General features: G+C 35.8%; 2 protein-coding genes and 1 long non-coding RNA gene across 5 annotated transcripts in view; 2 read left to right on the plus strand and 1 right to left on the minus strand.

The window, feature by feature from the left end:
* AVEN (apoptosis and caspase activation inhibitor) overlaps nucleotides 1-5,940 on the plus strand; it is a 94,732-nt gene extending 88,792 nt beyond the window's left edge. For all 3 annotated transcript variants that reach the window (XM_055716384.1, XM_055716385.1, XM_027808049.2), the window contains exons 3-6: nucleotides 1,327-1,397; nucleotides 1,938-2,033; nucleotides 3,558-3,918; nucleotides 5,113-5,940. In XM_055716384.1, coding sequence (XP_055572359.1) covers nucleotides 1,327-1,397; nucleotides 1,938-2,033; nucleotides 3,558-3,918; nucleotides 5,113-5,231 — 647 coding nt within the window. In that variant the 3' untranslated portion in view covers nucleotides 5,232-5,940. The remainder of the gene's footprint in view (nucleotides 1-1,326; nucleotides 1,398-1,937; nucleotides 2,034-3,557; nucleotides 3,919-5,112) is intronic.
* Nucleotides 5,941-6,426: 486 nt separating this feature from the next.
* Nucleotides 6,427-24,273, minus strand: part of RYR3 (ryanodine receptor 3) — a 233,215-nt gene continuing 215,368 nt past the window's right edge. The window contains exons 91-104 of the mRNA XM_055716387.1: nucleotides 23,424-23,592; nucleotides 22,693-22,779; nucleotides 20,183-20,380; nucleotides 19,455-19,585; nucleotides 16,482-16,524; nucleotides 15,765-15,892; nucleotides 14,795-14,855; nucleotides 13,572-13,718; nucleotides 11,487-11,621; nucleotides 10,257-10,413; nucleotides 9,096-9,160; nucleotides 8,892-8,992; nucleotides 7,318-7,369; nucleotides 6,427-6,562 (exon numbers count right to left, since the gene is read on the minus strand). Coding sequence (XP_055572362.1) covers nucleotides 6,467-6,562; nucleotides 7,318-7,369; nucleotides 8,892-8,992; nucleotides 9,096-9,160; nucleotides 10,257-10,413; nucleotides 11,487-11,621; nucleotides 13,572-13,718; nucleotides 14,795-14,855; nucleotides 15,765-15,892; nucleotides 16,482-16,524; nucleotides 19,455-19,585; nucleotides 20,183-20,380; nucleotides 22,693-22,779; nucleotides 23,424-23,592 — 1,570 coding nt within the window. The 3' untranslated portion in view covers nucleotides 6,427-6,466. The remainder of the gene's footprint in view (nucleotides 6,563-7,317; nucleotides 7,370-8,891; nucleotides 8,993-9,095; nucleotides 9,161-10,256; nucleotides 10,414-11,486; nucleotides 11,622-13,571; nucleotides 13,719-14,794; nucleotides 14,856-15,764; nucleotides 15,893-16,481; nucleotides 16,525-19,454; nucleotides 19,586-20,182; nucleotides 20,381-22,692; nucleotides 22,780-23,423; nucleotides 23,593-24,273) is intronic.
* On the plus strand, nucleotides 9,156-13,470 carry LOC114016359 (uncharacterized). Its single transcript, XR_003560770.2, has 3 exons — nucleotides 9,156-10,028; nucleotides 11,545-11,647; nucleotides 12,372-13,470. It is a non-coding gene; the product is annotated as an uncharacterized LOC114016359 (long non-coding RNA).

The raw sequence follows: 24,273 nt of genomic DNA on the forward strand, positions 1-24,273 counted from the left end.
GCTGAACTCCCCTATGGTTTGGGACAGGCAGATAGCAGAAAAGAAGCCAGTTTTGGGGTCAGTACATTATATGTTTGGATTTTGTATACAGGATTAAGGTCTTGGTTTGGGAATTGTCAGAGGTATGAATGGCAGTTAGGATATTGAGAGCCAAATGCAAATTAGATGCTCCGTTGTTTGTAATGCCATTGAAAACTTCCTGTAGCGCATTCATTCGCTATTAGAGGTTGGGAAAGAATAAGCCGCTGCTTCTCAACTAAGTGCTGGACTAAATACTAGTGACTTAAAGGTTATCTGCAATTCTCAGAATCAAATTTCATCTCCTTCACTCAATAATTCAACAGGTTTGGGTTTTTTCCAATAGAGCTCCTGAAACAGCTATTTGTTGTCACACTGCATGGTCTAAGAAGGTCCCACGCTCTGCATTAGCAGCATCTTTGCTTTCCGTTACTATAGACCTTTGGCCATCGTCTTGCAGCCCTAATCTTTCACGTCTCCTCTGTCACAGACCTTATAGATTTTTCTGAGTTCCTGGAATTCTTGTGGGTTTTTTGCAGTGAATAAATTTATAGGACTGTCTTTTCAGAATGCAGCATGGCACTGCAATAGAAATATTGCATCTAAACCAAAATAATAACCCAAGCCCCCTGTAATAAGAGGAAGCTCCTACTGTCTTGGAGGAGTGTGGTAGAGGGTTAGAAGATCCTATATCTAAGGTTACGTATATAGCTTAATTAGCCCTATTTAAGGTTGGGTTTTTTTTTTAAATTCAGGCCCTTATGCATATGAATTAAAGTCTGGGGTTCAGTGCCTTTTTTTGATGGCATACTAAAGTAGGGACTAGTTCAAAAGAGACGGTTTGGAGGATTTAGCTACCAGACAAGAAGTCATCTTTACTTGGCCTGTACAAACTGATTTTTAAGACATTTATAATCCATGTTAAGAGAGACTCACGTGTTGATAAAAGAAGGTCTCTCAACAGCACTTTCAAAGCTGTTCATTAAAAAAATGCACTCAGTGAATACTGTACATATTCTTAGTATGTTGTCCAAATCAGACTTTTCAACGAAAATCTTGCTTGTTGATATGGCACCTAGCACCTCCTTATTCGGTTTTGATTTTGTTGTGTCTTGAGATTAAAAAAATCTTTCTATAGAACTTTGTCTTTAAAAATTTGATGTTGTGAATGCAAGCAGGATTAAAATAAAATGCAAATTTGTCGAAGATGTGATGTTTATTGATTGAATTTACTCTGTAGGGTTGGGAACTTTGGAGAGAGCTTGTTATTTTTCTAAAAATGTATTTTTTTTTCTTTCTTTTCTGTAGGAGATTCCTTTTCACAGTTCCGACTTGCTGATGAGAAAGAATGGGATAGAGAAAGCATATGCCATGAGCAGGTAACAGAATTACCATTTGAATGAGCTTGTGTGGATTATTGCCTGGCACAGAATGCCTTGGCAGTTGTGCTTTCAGCAACAAATTGTTTAAGACAATAATAACACTCTTTATTCTGTATATTTTTATTAATTTGTCCCTGGTGCTGGAGGCTTTTTCCTCCCCCCTCCCCCCAGTTAGACTAATCAAAGCAGCAGGCTAGGTTTTTAAGGAACTTTGGAAGAAAAGAACAAGGAAATCCATCCATTGAAGGCCAAATATGGGACTGTCACTTTGCTTTACTGACTTATCAAGTCAGCCTTTCTTTTTCAGCTGCATTCAAGTATTCAAGAGAAAATAGTTTGGCTAGTTTTGTTATAGTCCTTTTACTAAACTGCTTTGTAGGTTTGTAAATTAAAACTGTGAATTCCTGTATTGTGTTAGATTGTTCTTTATGTTCCTTGAATGTGTGGAACAGGGGACTGTAATAGACTAAAGTCATTAATAGTTTACATTTTTTTTTTTTTTAATACAAGTGTACTGTGTGTTGAATTATATTTCAGCTATCTGTGTTTTCTGTTGACTGCCAGTCTCTGGCCCAGGCCCTTCAGGAATTGCCTCTACATCTGAGGCTGAATGTAGCTGCTGAACTGGTGCAGGTAATGCTGAGAGTTTTCACAAGAAAATGCATATATCGTAAGTGAAACAATTATGCCAGAATGATTGCTGTAAACTTGGTCTTCAAACGTAAGTAAAATGTATTTTATAAGTAAATACATTTCTTGAGCCTGGCATGTCAAATGGCGTGTAATGCAGGATACCCCTCTATCAGACTTCTTATGCTTTATTGACTTAAAACAAAATGCTTTGATGTGCAGCACAGTAGATTTGAAGCAGGTATCGGAATGTTTGACATGGAATGCTTGCACTCGTTTTGTACTTGCTTCTCTTGTTAGCAGCTGTTAAAAGCTTGCACCAAATTTTTGAAAGTGCTTTCACATTATTTTCTGTGAATTATTTTAATTGTGATTTGCTCTTCTACATAGCTATTATCAACATGCGTGCTTATTCCATGAATCAAACTTAATCTGTGTTAGAACAAGTAGAACTGTCAGTCAAACAGGTGAAGAAAATGTCATGCTCTGGTGGAAAAAAAAAGCAACAATAATAGGAAAAAATGTTTCTTCAGACTGTGAAAAATAAAATATTCATGTAAGGGCAAAAGAATGAATGAGATAAATATAAAACCAAAATTCTTACCAAAAAATCCATCTGCTCAAGCAAGGAAAAAAAAATGACCCTTCAGAAAAAATTTTACTTCTGTTTGGAGATGCGTGAAGTGCTTCTGTGACAGACAGAAATGTGCTCTTTCTTAAGGGAGCTCAAATACGTCTGCAGATGTGGTGTCTAAGGAAATCTGCACATAAATGTTACTTTCAAATACAGTTTTCTTTTTAAGAGTTCTAGTCACAATCTTTAATTTTTATCAGGGTTATAAAGCGTGTGTTAAGACATTTAATCTTTGCCTTTCCATTCTGACCAGTGATGCGGCCATCAGATACACTGCAGTGTTATTAATGCCAGGGCTTCCTGGTAAAAACAGAATCTGTGTTTCATGATTATATAATGAATTGTCATTTCTTGCTCCACTATTTGATAATGTTTTGTAATTTGATTTAATTTTTCAAAATACACAGCTATATACTATGACTTTTGCTAAATGATTTTCAGCAACCTGTTAGTATGGTTTGTTTTTAGGACTGGAATTTTGAAGGGGAGGCCTAACATGGGATAACGTTTCTAGCCAAATTCAGTCATGCCAAAATTCAGAGTATTGATGGGATTTAATTACAGAAGAATTAAAGAAAAATAACTCTCCAGGAATTATTTGTGAAACAATGGATTGTTGGAAACATTGAAACAATGGAAACTTGCTGATTTAGCATACAATCTCATACTCTGGAATAAGGGATAAAAGGAGTTTGTATTTTGTAGCTGCTTCTCTAAAGGTATCATCAAGATAACTTCAGTACACTTTTACTTCTGAATTAAATTCTACTGAAATTCACTGTCCCTTCTTAAGTGATCAAATGTAGGAAGCTTGAATTACAGTCCAAATTAGATGGAATAGCAAAAGTTGAGTTAATCGTCAGAAAGACTCAGGTTCTGTTTTGTACTCTTAGGCATCAACACCTGCAGAGCTCCCACAGATGAGATCTAAAATTATTGAAGACAGCAAGAGGAGAGAGCTGCTGTTCCGACAGTCTCCGGCTCAGAGTGAGAGAGTGCTGGTCTCCCATCCCACTGGTGGTTCTGTTGCTCCATCAGAGTCTGGAAGTAGAAATGGTCCTAGGGCAAGTGCGGCAGAACCATTTCAGAGAGCCCATCCACTGTCAAAGCAAGTGACTGACCATTTGGATGAAGAACTAGATTTTCTCCTAAATCTAGATGCTCCCGTTGGTACAGAAAACAGACCTGCGTCTGGGGCGTTATCCTACAGCATATCGACTGAGAAAGACTTGAAAATGGATTGTAAGGAAAAAGGTAAGATTTCTTTTCTCCCCAGCATGCCCTTATTTAATTTCCTTTTACTCTATTTTGGTGATGCTTTTGAGTTCTCTTTTAGCCAGTCAACAGTACTGCTGTCATCATCTCTGTCATACTGCATTTTGTTTATCTGGGGCTGTGTTATGACCCATTTTTTTCCTTTTCAGTTTTAACTCCACACTGAACTACAGTTTCACCATTGTTAGTTCATTTTAAGAATTAAGAGAAATTCTTCTGTGGAACAGAATTTGTCTTGCAATACAGCAAAATTTTAAACAAAATATTAATGTACTGCTAGAGAATTTTAGTGAGAAGAAGGTAAAACAAACTTTTCATGTAGCGTTATCAGCCCTTCGATCAATGTGCTAACAGTGTACAGAAGAACTGTCAGCTCATTCTGGTGACTTGTTATTTTCGAACTTCACTAGCATTGATTTTAAAAAATTAAATTTAGTATGGAAACAAAACATTTCATTCAAAATTTTTCGTATTTTAGAAAAATTGGCAAACCTTTCATTTTGTTTGCATTCCTGGAAGTTATACTGCTGGCTGTTAGTTTTGATGGAGATTGTTTGCTACTCCTTCCCAGTCCACAGTGCTGTAAAAGTTTTTAACATCTCTGATTTTTTTGTGTATGATTTTCTTGCTATCATATGTTCAACCATCTTGGACTTAATTTTTATAAGACGTTACCACAAGTGATACGGTAAGCCTTGTTACTGAAGGCAATCCTGAAATGCTCTTTCATTTCATGGTATGTCATGCTTTTCACTCCAAAGAACAGTGTAAATCCCTTAAGAAAACAGTGCCATCAGAACATGGAATCTTAACGTGTTGTAATAATTGTGCAGGGTGATCTGCTGTTGTGGCCTCCTGCTCCTCCTACATTAAAGCAAACTCTGCAGCAGACAGGATTGCAGGAGGGAGTTCACTTACTGTTGGATCAGGCCCTGGCCTCCTTGAATCAGGAGGAAGCCATGCTGCCCTAGTTGAGTTTATTAAGCAGCCTCTTTTGTTGTTTTTTCCCCCCCTCCAAATGTTGCTACTATTTTTGGAATACGACTTGCTATTCTTTAAGAAAGAAAGATTTTGGTTAAATAGTCATTTGTGCATTAAAAAGCAAAATGATCAACAAAGAGCTGGTACGGAATTGTTTCCAGATTTTCAAATCTGTTCTTTTCACTTTTCTAGACCCTTTAAAACTAGATATGCCTGAAGAGAAGAGTACAGCATCACAGCAAATTCAAAGTACTTCTAAAACTCTGACTGAGGAAGAGCTGGAAGAATGGCTGGACAGCATGATTTCCTGAAGCTCACATTTACTTAATGTTTGCTATATTCACTTATTCACATAAGTAGCAAGTTGAATCTTAACCTTTACCTGTTTCACTTTGCTCAGTATGCCAAATGCCTGGTTTCCTTTGCTGGCACCTAAAATTCTGTGCAACCAAAATTCATTTAGATGTGATTGAAAATTGTCTAAGAGTAATATTCTTAAAAAGGTCTAAAATTTGTGATGAAATTAGGATTTTCTTTGCTAAAGATACAGGCTACAGCACACTAAGACAACAGTTATTTCAGCTTGTACTTGCTCTGTGTAGTCTTAAAATAAAGCTGTGGATGACCAATGAATACATGTGGTTTTAGTCCCTCTTTTGTCATGCTACATCTCCATATTGTAGAAAGACGACGGCAAAGGTAATATTGGTTTGTAACACTTTATTGCAGTGGGGTACTTTTTATTACAAGAAGAAAAAAAAAAAGCATAGTCCTAGCAGTTTCTAATTGCAGGTGACCATAGAGCATTTTTATATTTTGGCCTAAGATTTAAATTGTATTCATTTTGATACAGTGTATGTCTTTGAACAGCAGTGTCTAATGAGCTGTTACTGAAGGTAGTATATAAACCAATTTCAAGTGCCATTTCATACAGAAAGACAGAAAAGCAATACAGTTAATGGATCTGTTCATCTAGAACACTAACATAAATAAAAAGTTTGCATAGCTATGTCTACAGAGGTTTTAAGGCACTTAATGTTTCAAGGTTGACGAAGTGTTCGAAAATGTTTTCTTTTTAACTGCTTAAAGCTTTTCAAGCTGTATTGTAATACATTCACTAGCAAATACTGGGGGTGGGGAATCGGACAGCAGTTAAAAGTATTTTTTCTGAGGCTTGGCCTCTGATGTTCAAGTTCTTAAATGTCAAATGCTGTGCAATTAAGACACCTTTTAGCCCTTTCAACTGTACTGCCAAACACTAGGTTAATGATGTAGTTAAGAAGTTGTTATAATCTCAGACCATATTTGAACTGGAAGGCTTAAATTAATCTGTCGTAGTTTTTTCTAATAAAAATTCCAACAAAAGACCTCTTTCATATGTGGTAGGTACAAAAAGCCTATGAAATAGTGTCAAATATTATGTATGTCTTGGAGTTTAAAGACATATAGAGCAAATATAAGCTGTGAAATTACATCGTGGAAAAAAAAAAGGTTTTTTGTATACTGGATTTTAACAGTTCATGAATAATTAATTTCTTTTGAGATATCAGCCAAGTTGATCCTCATACTGTTTCCGGAAGCAGTCCCCTGCAGGGAAAAAATCCCAGCATCTTTCTTGGTACATCTTCCACACAAACGATTCCTGAAAATGAGAAAGAGCATTTATTTTAACAGACACCTTGCAGTTAGTTCTCTATATAAACTTTTAACAATAGCCAGGCACTGGGCCTATTACCATGGAGTAGAACTGTGAAGACCTTGAAACTCAACAAGAACATCTGTAAAAGTATCGTTCTGCACTTTTCTTGATTCAGTACTACCGGAATTTAAGCCGTATTATAAAAAAAAAAGTGTAAGTGTAAATTGATCAGTCTAGCTGATCAGAGCAAACCTGTGTATATATAATGTGTTTTAGTTTGCATGGAAAGCACGGAAGTGTAAGGTACTTTTGTAGTGTTTGCATAACAGCTGCTTGAGATATTATTAAATCCTATTTATTTTCTAATCTATTTACATTTAGGGCCTAACCACACTAAACATATATATATATATATATATATATATGGGTTTGGACTATAAATATAGTAGCTTAACTGTTTAATCTTCTGGGAATAAACTACAGCTCGTCTATTTCAGGGTTTAATTTCAGAGATAAGATGACTAGTAACTGACTTCTGATAGCATTCCGTGCTGGGTAGGGTAGCACACTGCTGCAGCCCACCTCCTCCCTTTTTTCTAACCCTTCCTTTCACTTGCAGAAGACTCTCAGGGAGGGTGGCATCATATCTTCTTGGTGGTACATCAGTTCCACCTGGTGGTACACAGCTACAAGGCTGGAGAAGATGAAAACATTGAAAAATTATCTTAAGAAAAAAAAAACTTTTATTTTCTACTCACCTGGCCAGTATGCTCAGTTTCATCCTTGTTAATGAGATACATTAAAAAGAACCTGAAAAAAGCACATGAAGCAGGTATTAATGCAGAAAACTTAACATGTCTGCCTAACCTTTCCTAGGCTGGGACATGTGAGGGAGATTATGCCAGCCAGCAAAGTAATGACATTGCTAGGCATCTAAAGTGCTTATGTTAAAGGAGAAAATTCTGCCCTCCAGCACATCTCTCATGGAAGTGCTAACATATAAAATCTGTAAAGGTGGAGAAATGTGCTTTAGCATTTTCTTCATTTCAGTGCTAGGAGCAATACCCAAATTAGGTATGTGTCACCTCCTATACACGTATGCTCCAGCGTCTCACCTTGGTAGAAGTTACCATGGCTATGATACAAGAAGTTAAAAGCGTGGCCTTCCAAACACTCATGCCATACAGCTCCTAGGCTGAGCCTATCTATCTCAGAGAGGTGTGCTCACTCAAATGTAAAGAGCTTGAACTAATTAGGAAGGCTGTAGAGTACTAACAACTGTCTGTATGTCACACAGCTCTTGGTTAGCCACTTCTGATGCAGTGCATTTGGAATTAAACTTGGTATGTGCTCTCACGGTAAAGAAAGTAATATCTACTGACTTTGGTTAGATTGTTCACTATATGTTCTAATATTAAGGAAAGGGCCATTTTCAATTTACTGTGAATGACAGGTCCCCATATACCAGGTAAGCAGTTCAATATAGTAAGAAAATCTTGGATGTTAATGGAAATTTGCCTCACAAAGAAACGTGCATTGCTTTTTGCAGTGTCACTTGCTATGCAAGGAATAATGCAGCCTCTGTTCCAGGAGGCACTACTCTTTAAATTTAAAAAAAAAAAAAGTCCAGATGCAGTATTCCAAAGCCAGACCTCTGTACTATACCACCAGCTTGGCTCCTTTGGTTCTGTTGGCACAATGCTTATATAATTATCATTGTTATATGAGTAACTAATGCCACCAAATTAACTTTTTAAATATTCTCTTTGATCACTGCCTTGGGAGTCTGAACAATAGTCTAAACACATACAACTCCCAATTGCTTTGAGGTTTCAGAAAGATGCGCTATCACTAAAGAACTATAGGATCAGACTTGTACATTATTCATTGTAGCTTATCTTTCAGGAATCTTCCAGAAATGCCTTGTTGGCTGGTTGGAGTTTTTTTGTTTTGGGTTTTCTTTTTTCAAATTGAGGGTAATTTTCCATGGTCTCATCAATGTTAACAAGCTCCCAGAAGTCATAATCAAAACTTCCAAACTAAACCAACTTATTAAACTGTTGTTCCCTGTCATTCCACATATGTGAGTTTTCTTCCAGAGGAATAAGGAGTCAGTGTGCCTCCAGGTCTCATTCCACTAAGGCAGCTCATGTGTAAGGTAAGTACTTTAAAAATAACCAGCAGTGTGGACTAGAGGAGGGGAGACCAGAAAGGAAATTAAATATTATAATCCTAAGATAGAATTCTGTAGAACTATCAGCAATGTGTGCACCTAAATTACTCTAGGGCTGAAAGTCTCTCTATTGTAGTTCCAGTAGTAAAATATACTTACAGATAGTTTGCCAAGTTGTGTTCTTGCAAAGTATGTGTTTCAAAGCCATGTGGGGTTGTGTCAAAATAGTCATTGCCAATTCCACAAATAAAACATTTGGTCTGGAAACACAAGTTGTGGTTACAAACAAGCTCAAAGACACTATTGTAACTGGTAACAATCTAGATGAATAAGTAATGAAAAATGTAGTGTGCTTACTCATACCTCCATATCTTCTCTCACTTGTTCTTGCTGGTCTCTTAATTCACCAAAAGCATCAATAATCAGACCTATTCCAAACGGAAAAGCAGCAACACTTTAGTACTAAGCAGTAAGTAATGTCTGTCAGACATCCTCCACTGTCTTTGGAGTTTAGCGTACTTGGGTCTAGGTTGAACAATTCAAGTTACAATCTGTCTATTTCCAGACATCTAACATTTGTTTACACTGCACTCCTAGCAATAAGAATTTCTCTTACACAGAAGTACAATCTTGAGAGCGGGGAAAGGGTTTTCCATACTTATGGTCAAGTCAAGCTTCAATAATCTCATTTCTTTTATTCCCGGGAAAGAATTTAATTTTCATTTTTCATCTGGTGGAATTCTGGTATCCCAGCTTTTGCTCAACAAGATGACGCTGCTCCCACAGCCCCTCAGACAGTTTGTGATGCTGCTTCACATTTGAAGCATTATTCCTTCACTTCCAACATACTGAAATAGAGTTGGATCATTTGGGAACTGTGACATTCATAACTTTTTCCTCAGTATTAGATTTTTTGCTTTGCTACCAGACTGCTTTAAAAAGGTGTTTTTTCCTAACAGCCTCAGGTCAGTTCATATCATGTGTCGAATACTGACAGTCCTTGAAGAGGGGTCTCCTTCTTTGTAATCACAACTGCAAACTAATTAAAACTGCAAATCCTCTTCTAAAGAAAGGAGGAAATGGGTGTCTGGCCACGGCGACATTCTCTGTTTCCCCTTTCCAAGGGGAAGAGTCTCCATTCCCCAGCCAGCTGTGGTGGTTCCAGACTAAATGTGTAAAGAGCGTCTACAGCAAGGCTTTCCATGTTTAAATGTTCATTATAGGAAGAACAGTGATCCTGCACAAGCTGCATCATTGCTGGACAATTGTCAAAGTCTTATGAACACTGTAACCTAGGTAAGTTATGTTTCCTGTGCTTTGTCTTTGCGTAGTACTTGAGACAATACATTGTTTATGAATTAAGTATAAAATTATTACTTTCAGAATTGATTATTTTATCAGCTCAGAAGGAAGTCTTTACAGCAATACTGCTAAATTCACCTCAAACACAAGTATGGTTTAAATACATTGCAGAACATAGGTAAACTAAATTCTAGAAGTCTCTACTAAGGTAAGTGATGGTACCTTGAATAATGGCCAGTAGGATAACAATGACAAAGAAGAAAAATGTGATGTCAAAGACAATTCTGTACATTTCATAAGGGTCTCCAGCAGGATCCTCAATTTCATCTCCAATGCCACCACCAGCTCTTACACCCACATACATGTGGAACAGGTAACACTAAAAAAAAGAGGAAAAATTCAGATATATTTACCATGAATGATTCTGTCTTTATTTTGTTTTATGTGATTCTGCTCTGCTAATTCTCTTCACAAGTTATAGTGACACAGAGCACATAATGTCATTCCTCATATATCACACACACTGCACCAAAAATCTGCTATTGTCTTAAATAACATGATTACGTCTTCAAGTACACTTACAGATGGGGAGTCAGCATCAGCTGTTACCCTCCCCCCACTCCCTAGGTCTTGTAGACTAAGACCATTTGGGGGGCATTCTTATTGTATTTATTACTGTACAACTGTATTCTACCCCTTATATGAATTCCTAAGGTTCTAGCTTGCTCTTAGTAAGCAGAGGATGAAAATCCTTGTAAAACAGTTTAGATACATTGGCAAATATTGCCATAAAATAATTAGTGACATATTCACAGTGGGTAGACCTATCTGTGTTTAGGTGGTTTCTAGATAGTTTCATCTTGCACTACTAGATGTCTGGTTTAGTATACTGTAAATTATTTATGATCTGGGAAACAGCCTGCATTCAATGCATAAGAGATCACTTTACAAAAATGTTGCTGTGTGTCATAGTTTTTGAATGTACAAGTCTTCATGGAAAAATCTTCAAAAATCTGGATATTTAAGTTATGTAAGTATATTTGAAAGGAATCTTCTGCTGGAGCAATATACTACTGATGTTTCTGTATGAATCAGCTACAAAATTTGGTAAACCACCTTCAGGCACACAATGTGGGTTAAAAATAACAGAAATCTCTAAGCCGAGCCATTGTTTTAAAGTATTGCAGCAAATGATACACCACAGTATTTTGGAGAAAAATCCAGACTATATTCCTATACTGGCGTGTGTTGTCTATCTACTGTTGAGTTTAGACCACTGGAGAATGCAGAGGGAATTTCAAGACCATTCCCATTTTTAAAATTACATATAGCAACAAGACAACAGCCATGGATTTAACAAAAATCCATCCCTCCTTGCTTATCATTTTATCTCAAGTATTCATTTAAAAATTCAGGATGAAATTTGAAGCATGCTAATGATGTTTTATTTACCGTCATCATGTCATCACATTTCATGTCTGGTTCATCTTCATCTTCACTTTTGTTGTAGAATTTGCGGAAGAAGTTGAACGCCACAACAGTGTAAAGATAAACTACTACAGCAAGGAGTCCTACAGTAAGCACAAGCTGTGTATGGAGACAACAACATGAAAGTAGGTTTCAATTTCATTCTGTCAGAAGAGATACGCTATAGCTCAATGCATAGCCTTAAGTGTTGAAAAATGTATCTTATTGTACATTTTCTAACAACGAAACTACAGGTAGCAGTTATGATAGCTTTGAAGTCTCCCTATTGCTCGGATCAGCATAGAGGTGTTACTTTATCCTGCTGTCATATGAAAATCAAGGGAAAAACAGTACAAAGAAAATGAAGTTGTTTCCATCCTTATGAGCTATGTGCATACAAACTATATATCACTGAAACGATGTTTCCACTATTTAATTTAAAATTTAAACTCTAGTAACTTGAAAAACTGGATATACAGTGAAAATTAAATGATAAAAATAAACACCTTTAGTTAATTTGATAAATAATTTCAGCTCACACTTACTATGACTTAGCATAGTCTGTTTTCTGTTATAAAGCTGGTTAGCAAAGCCATCGATAAAGTAAATAGAAAATTTTTTAGATAACCTAAGAGTAGGTTATTTCCAAGTCCTGCTTTTAAGGAAATAAAATCCTTAGGTGAAAAAGTTTAGCAGTTAATGAGACTAGATTATATTGTTTGTTGGAGTTGACATTAGAAGATGCAGCCCTGGAGAGGAGTTACTGAAGGCTACATATTTTTATAAGTGCAACAATTGGTATTACTCTTTTTAAAAGAAATGTAAGAGTATTGAACAATGAGCTGATTGTCAATTTATCACTTTCTGCAGATCTGTAAGGATGCTTGCAAGGTGAACGTTTCAACTGAAAAATCTGCAGCTGTTTTTCAGTGTTCCTGTCTACTAGCAAGAAAAGCAACAGGATTAGAAAAACTAATTTTCACTTTTTATGAATGTATGCTAAAAGCTGCAGTCTTGAGTTAAAACAGTCTTGTCAATTATGCTCAGTTTTAAGTATTAAATTTAGAAATGTCTCATAAAGAAAATGTATCAGTCATTACATTTAAATTAATATGACTTTGGTCATCCTGGAGGAAAATAAAGGGGGTGGAAAGAGAGATTTCATTTGTTTGTGCAATGATACTGAAAACATTGTCATATGTACTATTTTAGAAACTTCCTTTCCTGATAAGGGAAGAAATTTCCATTGGTGGATTTCTGCTGAAAGAAAGGATTAAGCAAACACAAAGGATCTTTCAGAGTTAAGCTAGGGGGATAATCTTATGCCTTTTCTGAAACATGTGGTTTAAAGCGTGTAAGAGTGGGCTTAGAATGTGTGTTACTACATTTAAGAAGTAATGGAATGTGTATGTTTGAAATTAAAAGTTCACTTAGATTTCTTATATGTAAGTTAAAAAGCTTGCTAGTGAAAAGCTTGGTTTTCTTGGTATACTAGCTAGGAACACAGAGCCTTTATAGAGATCAGAGAATTATTCCCTGCATAAGTTTCAAAAATTAGTTTTGGAAGTAGATTTTATTAATCTGATCACTGTATGAAAAGATGACACATAAATATATTCCACAGTGCAGAATGCCCCCACCTGTAAGCATGTTCTTAATAAGCCCATTTTTACAAAGTAAGTATTGAAATCTCAGTGCCCAGATCATCATTACTGCTGTTGCTAAGGAAAGATTGTGAATTCTTATTAGTTATCACCAATCAGTTCATCATTGAGCATAGAGAAGGAGCTGGTTAGGTCATAATTCATACTTCTGTATTTTTCTAGAATTAAGTATTTTTCTGTTGTGTGCAAAATATTTAGCTATTGGCACTCTGTGCATATAGATTATTAGCATTTCATAGGATTTAACATGTCATAAATGTGCTTTAGAGTAACCAATGGGATCTATTCTTTAATCCAATCACGATCAAAACTGATTGCATTTCAATATGTTCTAGGCACCAAAAGATTTTTTCCCAGTACTGCTACAAAACACATTAATTTTCAAAGCTTTGCATGTAGCACTAACCTGTTTGCCGTTGTGAGTGACTGAAGACAAAATGGTTCTCAATGTCTTGAAACCCATAGCGATATCCAGCAGATGAGCAGCAAAGAAGAAGTTGTTGTAGTGCCCAAGGATAGACATGGTTGTGTACCAAGCTAAGTATAAAAATGACTGCAGAGAAAGTGAAAAGTGGCAGAATGTTAGCAGGTGTTAATGTGCATTATTGGATCCAGAATACAGCTTTGGTTTAGTCAGGTTATGAAATAAAATATCATGATCTGATTTGAATGACAATCTGAATGTAATACATGTATTTTACATGTTCAAAAGGACTATCTTACTCTGCCTCTTATTGTCACCACTGTTCATGTGTTTATTGCTTAGTTATGCTAATGAAACCTCTATCTATCTTTACATATTTAAATGCAGCCTTTAGCATATATATTATTAACATCAAAATCCCCTACCTTAAAATTGTTTTGGTTGGGGAGCTTGTTAGACAGTACTTTAAATTTTAATACTGATTCTGGAGGAGAGAAAATGCATTGCATTACTCTTGAGACACTTTACTCTGTTTAAGTCTCAGACAACACCAACCAGGACACCCAGAAAAGCTAAGGCACACAATACAGCTTATTCTTTTAACAAGCAGTGAACCTGAAGCCACTTTGACCTGAAAACCCTTACTGAAGAACAATTGCTCAGTGTGCTTTTAGTGCACAATGAATTTATACATCTTCACTTGATTCACCTTGGCCTTCTTGTTCATTTGGGAATGCATAAGAGGATGCAAAAAGAGAATTCACAAAAAAGGAATTTTAATACAAGCGTGGTCCCTTCAAAGGAGAAGGTAAAAAACAAAAGAATTAACCAACCATATCAAACAGATGATTTGAGAATAAAAAAGGATAACTTTCTGTAGACTGTACTTGATTTCAGAAAAGGCACCTTTGGTTGAGAGATTGATTTCTACAAAATTAAATGAAGGTACCATTAACTTCCAAAATGCTGACATTGTTTTGATGGTTAGGAGGTGCATATCACCCTTTAGAATCAAAAAGAAAATTCTAACATAAATTTAAGCAATTTGCTACAGTACAAGACAGAAAAAAAACTCCTATTTTAAAATGGCTTTTGTAATGCAGTATTATTTGTGTATACTTGTTTAAAATAAAAGCAGATGCTGGAAGACATACAATCATGCTTGGAATAAATCAAAACACATTCTTCTAGGCTAACATACTCACGTTATCAGTGAAAACTACTCCAAGCTTCCAAATGTGGTACTTTGTATCAATGGAACTTAACCTAGGAAATAGAGAATTTTTGAAATGCATCAATGTCAAAATTAGGTATTGAATTCTGTAAGTCTAAACAACAAACTAGGTGTGGCACTTCACATTTGTTTGCTGAAGGTGGTGATATACATTAGCTGTTTATATTTTGAGTGATGGAGATGATTCATTTTTCAGAGAGTATTCATTAACTTTGAGGACCCATGCACAGTTTCTAAACCATTGAAACTGGTGGAACAATTTCAGTAGGAGTGATACTGATATATTCCAGACTTACAAAAATGAAAACGTGCATTTAAAAGTGATAAAATGTGGAACCCAAATTGTTTGAATTAAAGAAATAGATGTCCTGGCTGGTGTACAGTGTTGCCAAAATTACCACCAGAAAAGGTAATGCCTTCTGCAAGATTCTAAATTAGCCATTAGATGGCATGCAAATGGAAATCCTTATTCTTGTGTGCCTCAGGTATCAAGGAAACCACTCTTGTAGGAGCGTAGATCATTTGGGACTTTTCCTGTCATCGTCACTGATGGATTAAGTCAGGAAATCATCTCTGAATTTTTTATAGATACCTGGCACCTAGATATTTATTATGCTTTTTCAGTCTTTTGGTTTGTAAACTAGCTCTGTTGTCTCACCTAAAGAACTTCTAAATGCTGCATTGATTATTGTTTAAAATAAGATAGTGCCTAACTGTATCACTCGACATCAACTTGATTTTTTTCTTGCTTTTGTAACACAAGTATGTTTTAGAACAAACAAAAAGCTTTTTAATTTTACTTCCACACTAGGAAGACTTCTCCATTTGAATTTTCCATATAGAAGAAAACATTACTACAACTTCAATATAGAATCTGGTTTTGTCTTTGACAGTGAAGTTATGCCAAAACATAATTTGTCTGTGAAGTTCAGAAGTCATACCATGATACAAGAGATGCCTCTTCTGGTTCGCTCTCTTCCACTGGACTAAAATCGAGGGCACTTTTGTCCAAACCCAACAGTTCTGCTATGCGCTCTGCTCCATATAAGTCTCCATACTTGTTAATAACCTGAAAATGGAAGAAGCTTTTGTTCAGAGAAAGACCTCTGTGACATTCATTCTACTTTCAGCCAGTAGTTGTCAGAAATTTAAAAAACAACAAAACCCAACCCCCCCAAAAAAGTCTTTCACTATTAACACTACTAGAACAGTCAGAACGCCCAGGAAGCCAGGCAGGGGGAGCATAAAAAAGAAAATAGAAGCATTAAAGGCTATTATCTGAAAGCTTATGTATAATTTGCCATCATTTAAGTTGGCATGTTTTTCGTTTTTTAGGGGGATGAGGGGGCTTTGTATCCTAAAGATGACAATGACTGTAAATTAGACCTGCAGGGCTGATTGACAGCACAAAGTTATTTCGAATGCCTGAGTCTAGGAAGTAAACCACAGCCTTCTGTCTTCCTCCCTCCTCCCGCCTACACTGCAGCTGCCTGTTCACCGAGACACTTACCACAACAATGACTTCCATAAAAGAAGTTTCAATTCTGAACTGTTTGTATATTCTTGTGTACAGAAATATGTATTACACGTAGATACCCAAATTAACTGAAGAACAGATTATTGCTATGACTAACATAATAGAAATATAAAAAGCCTACCTTCCGTTTTACAAATTTGTCCCAGTAATTGTTAGGAAAGGACCTACATAGATAAGGCAAAGATATTTCAAGTTATTTAACTTGTTAGTAGAAAGAAAAAAAAAACACCCCCCAAAAAGAAAACACCATGTTCCTTGAGCACTGCAGATTCTGGTACAATTTTATTCACTCACACACTGAACTTTGAATTATGACAACAGTTTCTTTTCATGTTATTAATCATTTGCTGCAATATCATCTTTCCCCCCCCCCCCTTTTCTTTTCACGTCCACAAACATGACTGGCTACAAAAGGACAGCAGGCTAGATATTATCACCTAATGACCCTAACAACTCAATAATAGCAGGGTAGTTACTGTAATATCATTCATCTCCTAAATATTGTATTGCTCCTAACTATAAAATCAATATGGACAATGAACTTCAGAGGAAAACAGGAGTCTTGTAGCATAAATAATTTCTAAGTTCACTGGATTACATTTCAAATAGAGACTGAACTCTTGGGAACGAGTGCACAGTTTGCCAAATATAATTTTTTTAAAAAAATACAATAATAATAAAATAAAATAATAATAATACCACCAGAAAATTGCAAAGATAATTCAACAAAAACAGAGGTTAGTGGTAGTCTTGTCCTCAGGTGTGTAATATTGTTGTTACTAGATCTGAAAGCCCAGAACAAGGTAAATAATTCTAAAGCTGCAAGACAGTTCCACTAAAAAGCATTTTGCATCATCTGTCTCTGAGCAGTAGATCTTAAATATTGAAGAGGTCTCAGGGTATCTTTTATAGAAATTTCCCTGCTTTTCTTGAGAGTTGTGAGCAACCATGATATTTTATTAAGCAGCTGGTTTTATCCAGGGGAGATCTTAGAACAGACACTAGGAAATACATCAGCTTTGACCTGCAAGAAAAAAAAAAAAGTGTTCTCTCTTATCAGTGATGTTTCCCTGATCTTCAACTTGATCATAAGAAATATGGTTCTTGAACTGTCTTATAAACAGCAGTGCCCAGGAATTCCTGGTTCTGATGGTCTTACTGTATATTATATCAGTTTTGAAGAATGCCAATTAGCAGGAAACACTACAAAATTTAAGGTTTTTCTCTCCCCATTTCCTGGATGTAACATGGAGTTGAGCAAATACACAGGAAGGTAAAAAAGAAAAAGAACTGCTTGAACTACAGGACAGTATTGGTAAAATAAAGCAAATGTTAACATCAGAAGAATGAGATTCCAGAACACTGTTCTCCTGGAATATGAGGCAAACTTTCCAACTACTATTAAGTAAGTGCTTGACTTTTTTATTTTTATGAATGAAATTACTCCAGATAAAAGCAAATAGTTCCAGTAACTCAGCTGGTACATACTGGTCCAATGCTGTGTATTATTTCTTTCCTGGATTTCTCAGACTTTTAAGCAAAGTATGTCTCTAATGTAGCCAGTTTGTGTCTATCTCTTTTACTACAAACATCTAATGGTGCTACATTTATCAGGGTACCTCTTTTGCCTTTTCAATTACTTCCCCCCACCCCTCCCCCCCACTTATAGAAAGCACTTCAGTATATAAACAGCGCTGGATATCCTCCAGCGGTGGTTATACTGATGGTACAATACCTGCACTAAACCTCAAAAGTCAGTTCACATCAGAGGGAAGGAGCAGTCTGCTTAAATTAGCTTTAATCTTTTATTCAACCTCAGTAGATAGTGCAACATGCTGAGAACAGGCTGTACAGCATGTCATATGGGAAAAGCTAACAATGTATCTCATTAATTCATGCTTGTTTTTGCTGACCATAAACTTACTTGATATCTAGATAGCTTACTATCTGCTACGAACAGTTAAAGAAACAGGTTGGAAATCAAACAAGGTCTCCAGTTTCCCAGTTACCCTCTCTTCTAACTTCAACAAGTTGCTAGTCTGTATTTCTTACTGAAATTAAGGAAAATCCTTAGATTTCAAGTGTAGGAAAAAAAGCATTCAAGAATTTCCAATATTTTAGACATTCTAGTTTCAATGAAAATTACTAAGGGTACTATTTATAACGTACAAAAATTGAGTATCACTGATAAGATAGAAATTTGAGTATTTTGCAGCATATTGTTACTCTGATGCATTTAGTTGATTACTTTTTCTGTCTTGTTTTTATCAAATACTTATTTACACCTGCATACTAGCCACAATTACTTTGTGGCTTTGTAATGATACCATTAGGGAAAGACAGGAATCTAAGCCTAGGCATACTAGTACCAAAACGTGATTCTAGTAGTTTTGAAAGAGTAAATTCTGAAAAATACCCTGTAGACAAACCATTTTTTTCAAGAGAGGAGAGTTGATTTGCTGTATTTCTTAGTGTCACTCTTACAGACTGCCACAGCCTACTGATGTTTTTTTCTGTTTCTTGCCTACACTTGTGTCATTCACTCACAGAACAGCAGGTGAGTCCCCTAGAATCAGTGTATGACTCCTGCAGTTTTTGCTAATGCATACGACCTGACAGCAATTCTTGTCAGATTTACTCAAATTTTGGGATTGCTATTTTACACTGGGTTTGCTTCTCTTGTCATACACAAATTTTGTTAGGAGTGGGATAGAAAAGCAGGAGAATACTGCTATACAATATGAATGTGAAACAGAGTCACTGAAAAGGATGGAAGTTATCTTTCTAAAACTTTCTCAATAGTGACTAATATGTGAAATGTCTTGGAGAGAGCTTGTGAGGTAACACGCACAATCCTTGCAAAGCCTAGAAAAACAAAAAGGAGGTGGAATATACATGTTACGATTGTTTTTAGAAAATAGATTATACAGGATTTCACATTAGAATCTAATACTGTAGCATCCAACATAAGGTGAAAAATGCCTTTGTTTTCGACAAACTAGGTGGCAGGTGGGCAGGGAAGGCTCTAGATCAGTGGCTTAATGAACTATAATATTTATGAACAGTTTACATATAATCATTTGATTTTACATACGGAGTATTTATAACCAGGCGATCCCATTGTCCTTTAATATCATCTTCAGATGGCTGTTCAGTTATGTATAGTCCGTCAAATTCTAGCTTTCTAGCTACCTCCTTTTCTCTCTTGAATACAACCAGAGGGACCTATGAAAATGACCATGGACATCTTTGTGATAGTTTATATATTTTTAGAAACCATGATATCCACCTGCAGTGTTAAGTGCTCTTTATAATATATAAGACCAATCATCACACTAGCACCACCCCCAAGCAGATCAATGCCTAGCCAATGTCAGCAATGACCTCCCTGGAAGTCAAGCCCTGCCCCCTCCCTGCCCCAGTTTTTATTGCTGAGCATGACATTAAATGGTATGGAATATCCCTTTGGTCTGTTCAGGTCAGCTGTCATAGCCATGCCCCCTCCCAACGTACTCTCTGGGAGATGCAGAGTAGGCAGAGCAAAGAAAAAGCCTCCACACTTTGCAAGAACTGTTCAGCAATAACCAAAAGTGGGTGTATACCAATACCATTATAACCACAAATCCAAAACACACACAAAGAAGAATGTTAACTCCATCTCTGCAAGAGGAAACATGAGGAAAACATCTACATATTGAATAGTGAGAATTTGTAAGCAACTAGGTACAAATAGGTATTTCAGTATTGCCTCCAAAAATCACTCTGGGACATAGCTGATGTTCGTTAACAAGTAATAGATTAGTAATAAGATGCAGAACTTGCCTTTAGGCAATAGTATCCAATCACACAGACAAAGGAGATGATAGTATGAATAACTGCCAGTGCTCTGAGAGCAGGTGCCATGTAACCTGTGCCTTCTTCTAAAACAAAAAATACCATGCCCTCCTCCTCTTCCTCTTCATCAAAAGAGTTCCAGAGATTAGAGTCGTCTTCTGCTTCATCAAGTGGCTCTTCTGTCACCTAAGAAAATGCAAGCACACTGAAAACACACAATAAACTTAAAAGCTTTTTCTTTACTATAATGACAAATGACAAAGCCTGCTCATGGGAAGATGATACAGCATTAGCTTTGAACAGTAATGTCCTTTTTCACAGCAGAAGTCTCCACATCATCTCATGTCACTGAAGAGGGAATCTAGAAAAAGCAAGTGCACGCATATGACAATTTACAAGTATCTCCTTTAACAGTGCCATAACAAAACCAAAACAAACAATGAAGAAGTTATGCAGAAATGATTTCTTGGAAGATCCAAGCAATGACAGGGTTATCTAATAATATGCCTGAATTTAGGGTTTGTTTTGTAATCTATGTTGTTCCTGATTACTAGAGTCTAGAAAGAAACAATATTCTTAAGATACCAACTTGTACCTTGTCCATAAATTTTTTTTCATGACTTAGTTTACAGCTTACAAATTAATACAGTATTTAATCAGTATTTCAGAAATACCCCAAGCCATAAAGCTGACACACTACCCTAAATTCTTCCAGTGACTTTAAAATAAAAGCCATAAATGCCCTTCTTTTGACAACTTCATCTGAAAGGTGAAGTCCTGTTCAGTCTCCCTGAACAGTCTCCTGTTTGGCTCCCACTGACCTTTTCCTGTCTATGACAGATGGACTTGTACTGATAAACACAAACTTGGCTGATGCACAAGACTCAATGAAAAGCAGAAGAGAGAGGGGAGAAAAGGACTGGCATACACAAATACGTATTGCATATACCTTTGAAGTCCGTCTTCTCTAACCATATGGGATGGAAAGAAAGAGGCAAGAAGGGAGCCTTAAATAGTCCTGATGGTGTTTCTTCTGGAATGGTGCACATACATTCTACCCAGTTTTCAAGAGCCTTTTGTATCTTTACCTGCCCTGTCTCCAAGACTATAACTGTGTTGTAGGTGTTGCTTTTCAAGATACCTGAAATCAGGATTTAGTTACTTCTAGACTGAATGTTCAGCCAGCTGCTTTTGTCTTCTATGAAGTTTTTGTTTGCAAAAAACAAAACTAGAAAATGTACTACTGGAAAACACAAGATTCATCAGCTTATTGCAGCTTGCACCCTATATCTAGAAGGAGAAAATCAAAAGGGCTGGATTCCAGGATAAAGATAAATAAGGACTTTTCTTATGGACTTCAAATCTGTAAGGAAAGGAAAACAAATCAGGCTTGTATGGATGGGAGTTCTCATCAGTGAATTCTACCTTTCACGGATAGAGGTTGTGAAGATTCAGGAGTAAGATTAGTGAAGGCTGCTCAAGATGTTCTACTTTGTTATACACCAGAACCTGAAACAACTCATTAGATGCAGGTAAAATCTTAAGATTAAGTTTAAAGTATGGATGTATAACCTTGATACAAAAAAAAGAACTCTAGCCTACTATGAAAAGGCTTCTCTTGCTTGTTTTTCTTCTGCCTGCTCATATGAATCACTAAAAGTCCCAATCCCAGTATAGAAATACCTTCATCACAACAGCCACTAACAACCATATTGGCAATGACAACAAAGAAAATGGAGCAAAAAAGTATGAAAACTGAATTACACTCTTACATGAAAGCATAGAATGGGAAGAAATATGCATTTGATGTTCATTGGGGATTACTAAATTCATGAAAAGATACAAAAAAAAGAAATCAAATAAAGCAAGCACACATGCCCAAAATGCCAAACCCCAGACCTCAAGGGCATTAAAAAAACCCAACCAAACAACAAAATAAGTACAACTAAAACATACGAGCTCATCTAGTTAAATTGAGACATTAATCTAATTCTGAAATTATGTATAATTTTTTTCCCAGTCAAAATTGAATGTAGTTAGTAGGGTACTTTAGAAAAAGAAGAAATACAATAATTGAGAATAATCAGATGAACTTAAGTCTCTGAGTATCTTTAAAACAAACGAGAGACAAAAAAGCAACAGTTTTGACATTCGAGTTTAGTCAGAGATATTTGCCATGACGAGATTAACAATCCAAACAATAACAGAATAACCTGAGTAAATGAAAAAATGTCTGGAAACAAAAGCTGAACTATAAAGCATGAATGAAACAAATGTTTTTTCATTCAGCCTGAGTAAAATAAAAACCGAATAGGTTTAATATCCAAATTTTAGTAACAAATTCTAAAATACTATTTTAACTACTTCATATCTAAATGCTTTAATTCATGTTTGAAGGGCTTGTAATATACAGGCTTTATTAAACAACCCTTGCAACCATCATCAACTATTCCTCTGAAAATAACAAAAAATATTTAAAGAACAATGCATAATCTTACCTTGTAAAATAGAAGAATAAAGTTGATGGCAAATGCAACAAATAGAGCAAGAAACCTTAAGTTATAAAAATTTCTTGCCAAGTAATGCTGAAAGTAAAAAAAAATATAAGAAAAAGTTAGAGGTGGCTTGTAGCTAATATCAAGGTAAGAATAGTAGCCAGCAAATTTTCTAAGTAAATACATAATTGTGTTGCCTTCATATTTATAATAAGCATAGGCATTTCTTGGCATCCTATTCCCCCATTTCATGATAAGCGGGATTAGAAATGATGGGCTTAAAATTGCAACAGGGAAGGCTGAAACAGAATATTAAGAAAAACTTTCTAGAAGGAATTCTGGAAAAGAAATGCTCGAATAGTGGAATAAACTGCTTTGGAAATAAACTGTTTCCGAGAGTTCATAACTTGCTATTTTTAAGAACAAAGAAAAATATTACATACAATAGAATTGCAGGTTCTAGAATTTAGATTATGGAAGATAGGGAGCTCCTAACAAGGAATTCAAGTGGTTATTTTCTGTCCTCTTAGACCAAACCAGGAGAAATTACAAACACAAAACACTATTTATATGACTCTGAAGTATTATAAAAATCACAAAAGACTGAATACAGCTAGTCATTTGAAAACTCATGCCAGTATTCCTTTTATGATGACATTTCTCCCTTCAATATCAAGTGTTCTATATTACATAAATAAAAAATTAGTGACTAAAAGAATTTATGAAAAACTTACAAGCATTTTTGTTTGATAAATTTCCAAAGCTTTGAAGAAGTTAGCCATAACAGCCTCTGGTTTCTCAATTTTTTGTCCATGCCTTCGCTTCTTTTTCTTCATTTTTCCCTCTTCTAGCTGCTCAGATTGTACTTCCTTTGCTTTATCTTGTTTCTCACCATCTTCCATGCTAGAAGAAAGGTTATCTAAACAAAAATACCTACCCAAACTTCTGTATTGTAAATGCATTAATTTAAAAGGAATTCTAATTCAGAAAGTTTGGCTTTGAAAGTTAGTTTTGACACGGGGAGAAAAATAACTGTAAGTAGACTTGAGGTAAACAGTAAACCCAGAGTGAAAAAAGTGACCTTAGTTTCAAATGTTATGTGAGAATAGGGTTGTTGAAGGGACATCAAAAGGATAAAAAGAAAAAAAAAAACAGGCAGAAGTTACTGCACCAAGCGTGAAGTTGATAGTTTGCCAAAACCAGTGATGTACATATATACTCAATACAGGCAAAATAATTTTAAGAGTTTACATGTACTTACTTAAGCCTGGGGTTGAAGAAGAGAAATAAAGCTTTTGGGATTTGGTACACAGTACCATTCTTGAATAACAGTATGATAAAATGAATTCATTTTTGTCAAGGCAATCACTGTGGTTACAGGGATGAATAAGTGATAACAAGGAAGTTTGCTTCAGAGGGTCGCAACTTACAACGTATGTAGAAGGTGACAAATCATTCCTTCTGCACCCCTGAACTGCCATTATGAAAATTAAGTATCAAGACTGTATGTAGTAATAGGGGAATCTAGTTACTAAACTAAAAAAGAAAAGCTGAATTTGCATATATGTAAAAGAATGTTCAGGC

The sequence above is a fragment of the Falco cherrug genome, chromosome 7, assembly GCF_023634085.1.
Source record: "Falco cherrug isolate bFalChe1 chromosome 7, bFalChe1.pri, whole genome shotgun sequence".
NCBI lineage: Eukaryota > Metazoa > Chordata > Aves > Falconiformes > Falconidae > Falco > Falco cherrug.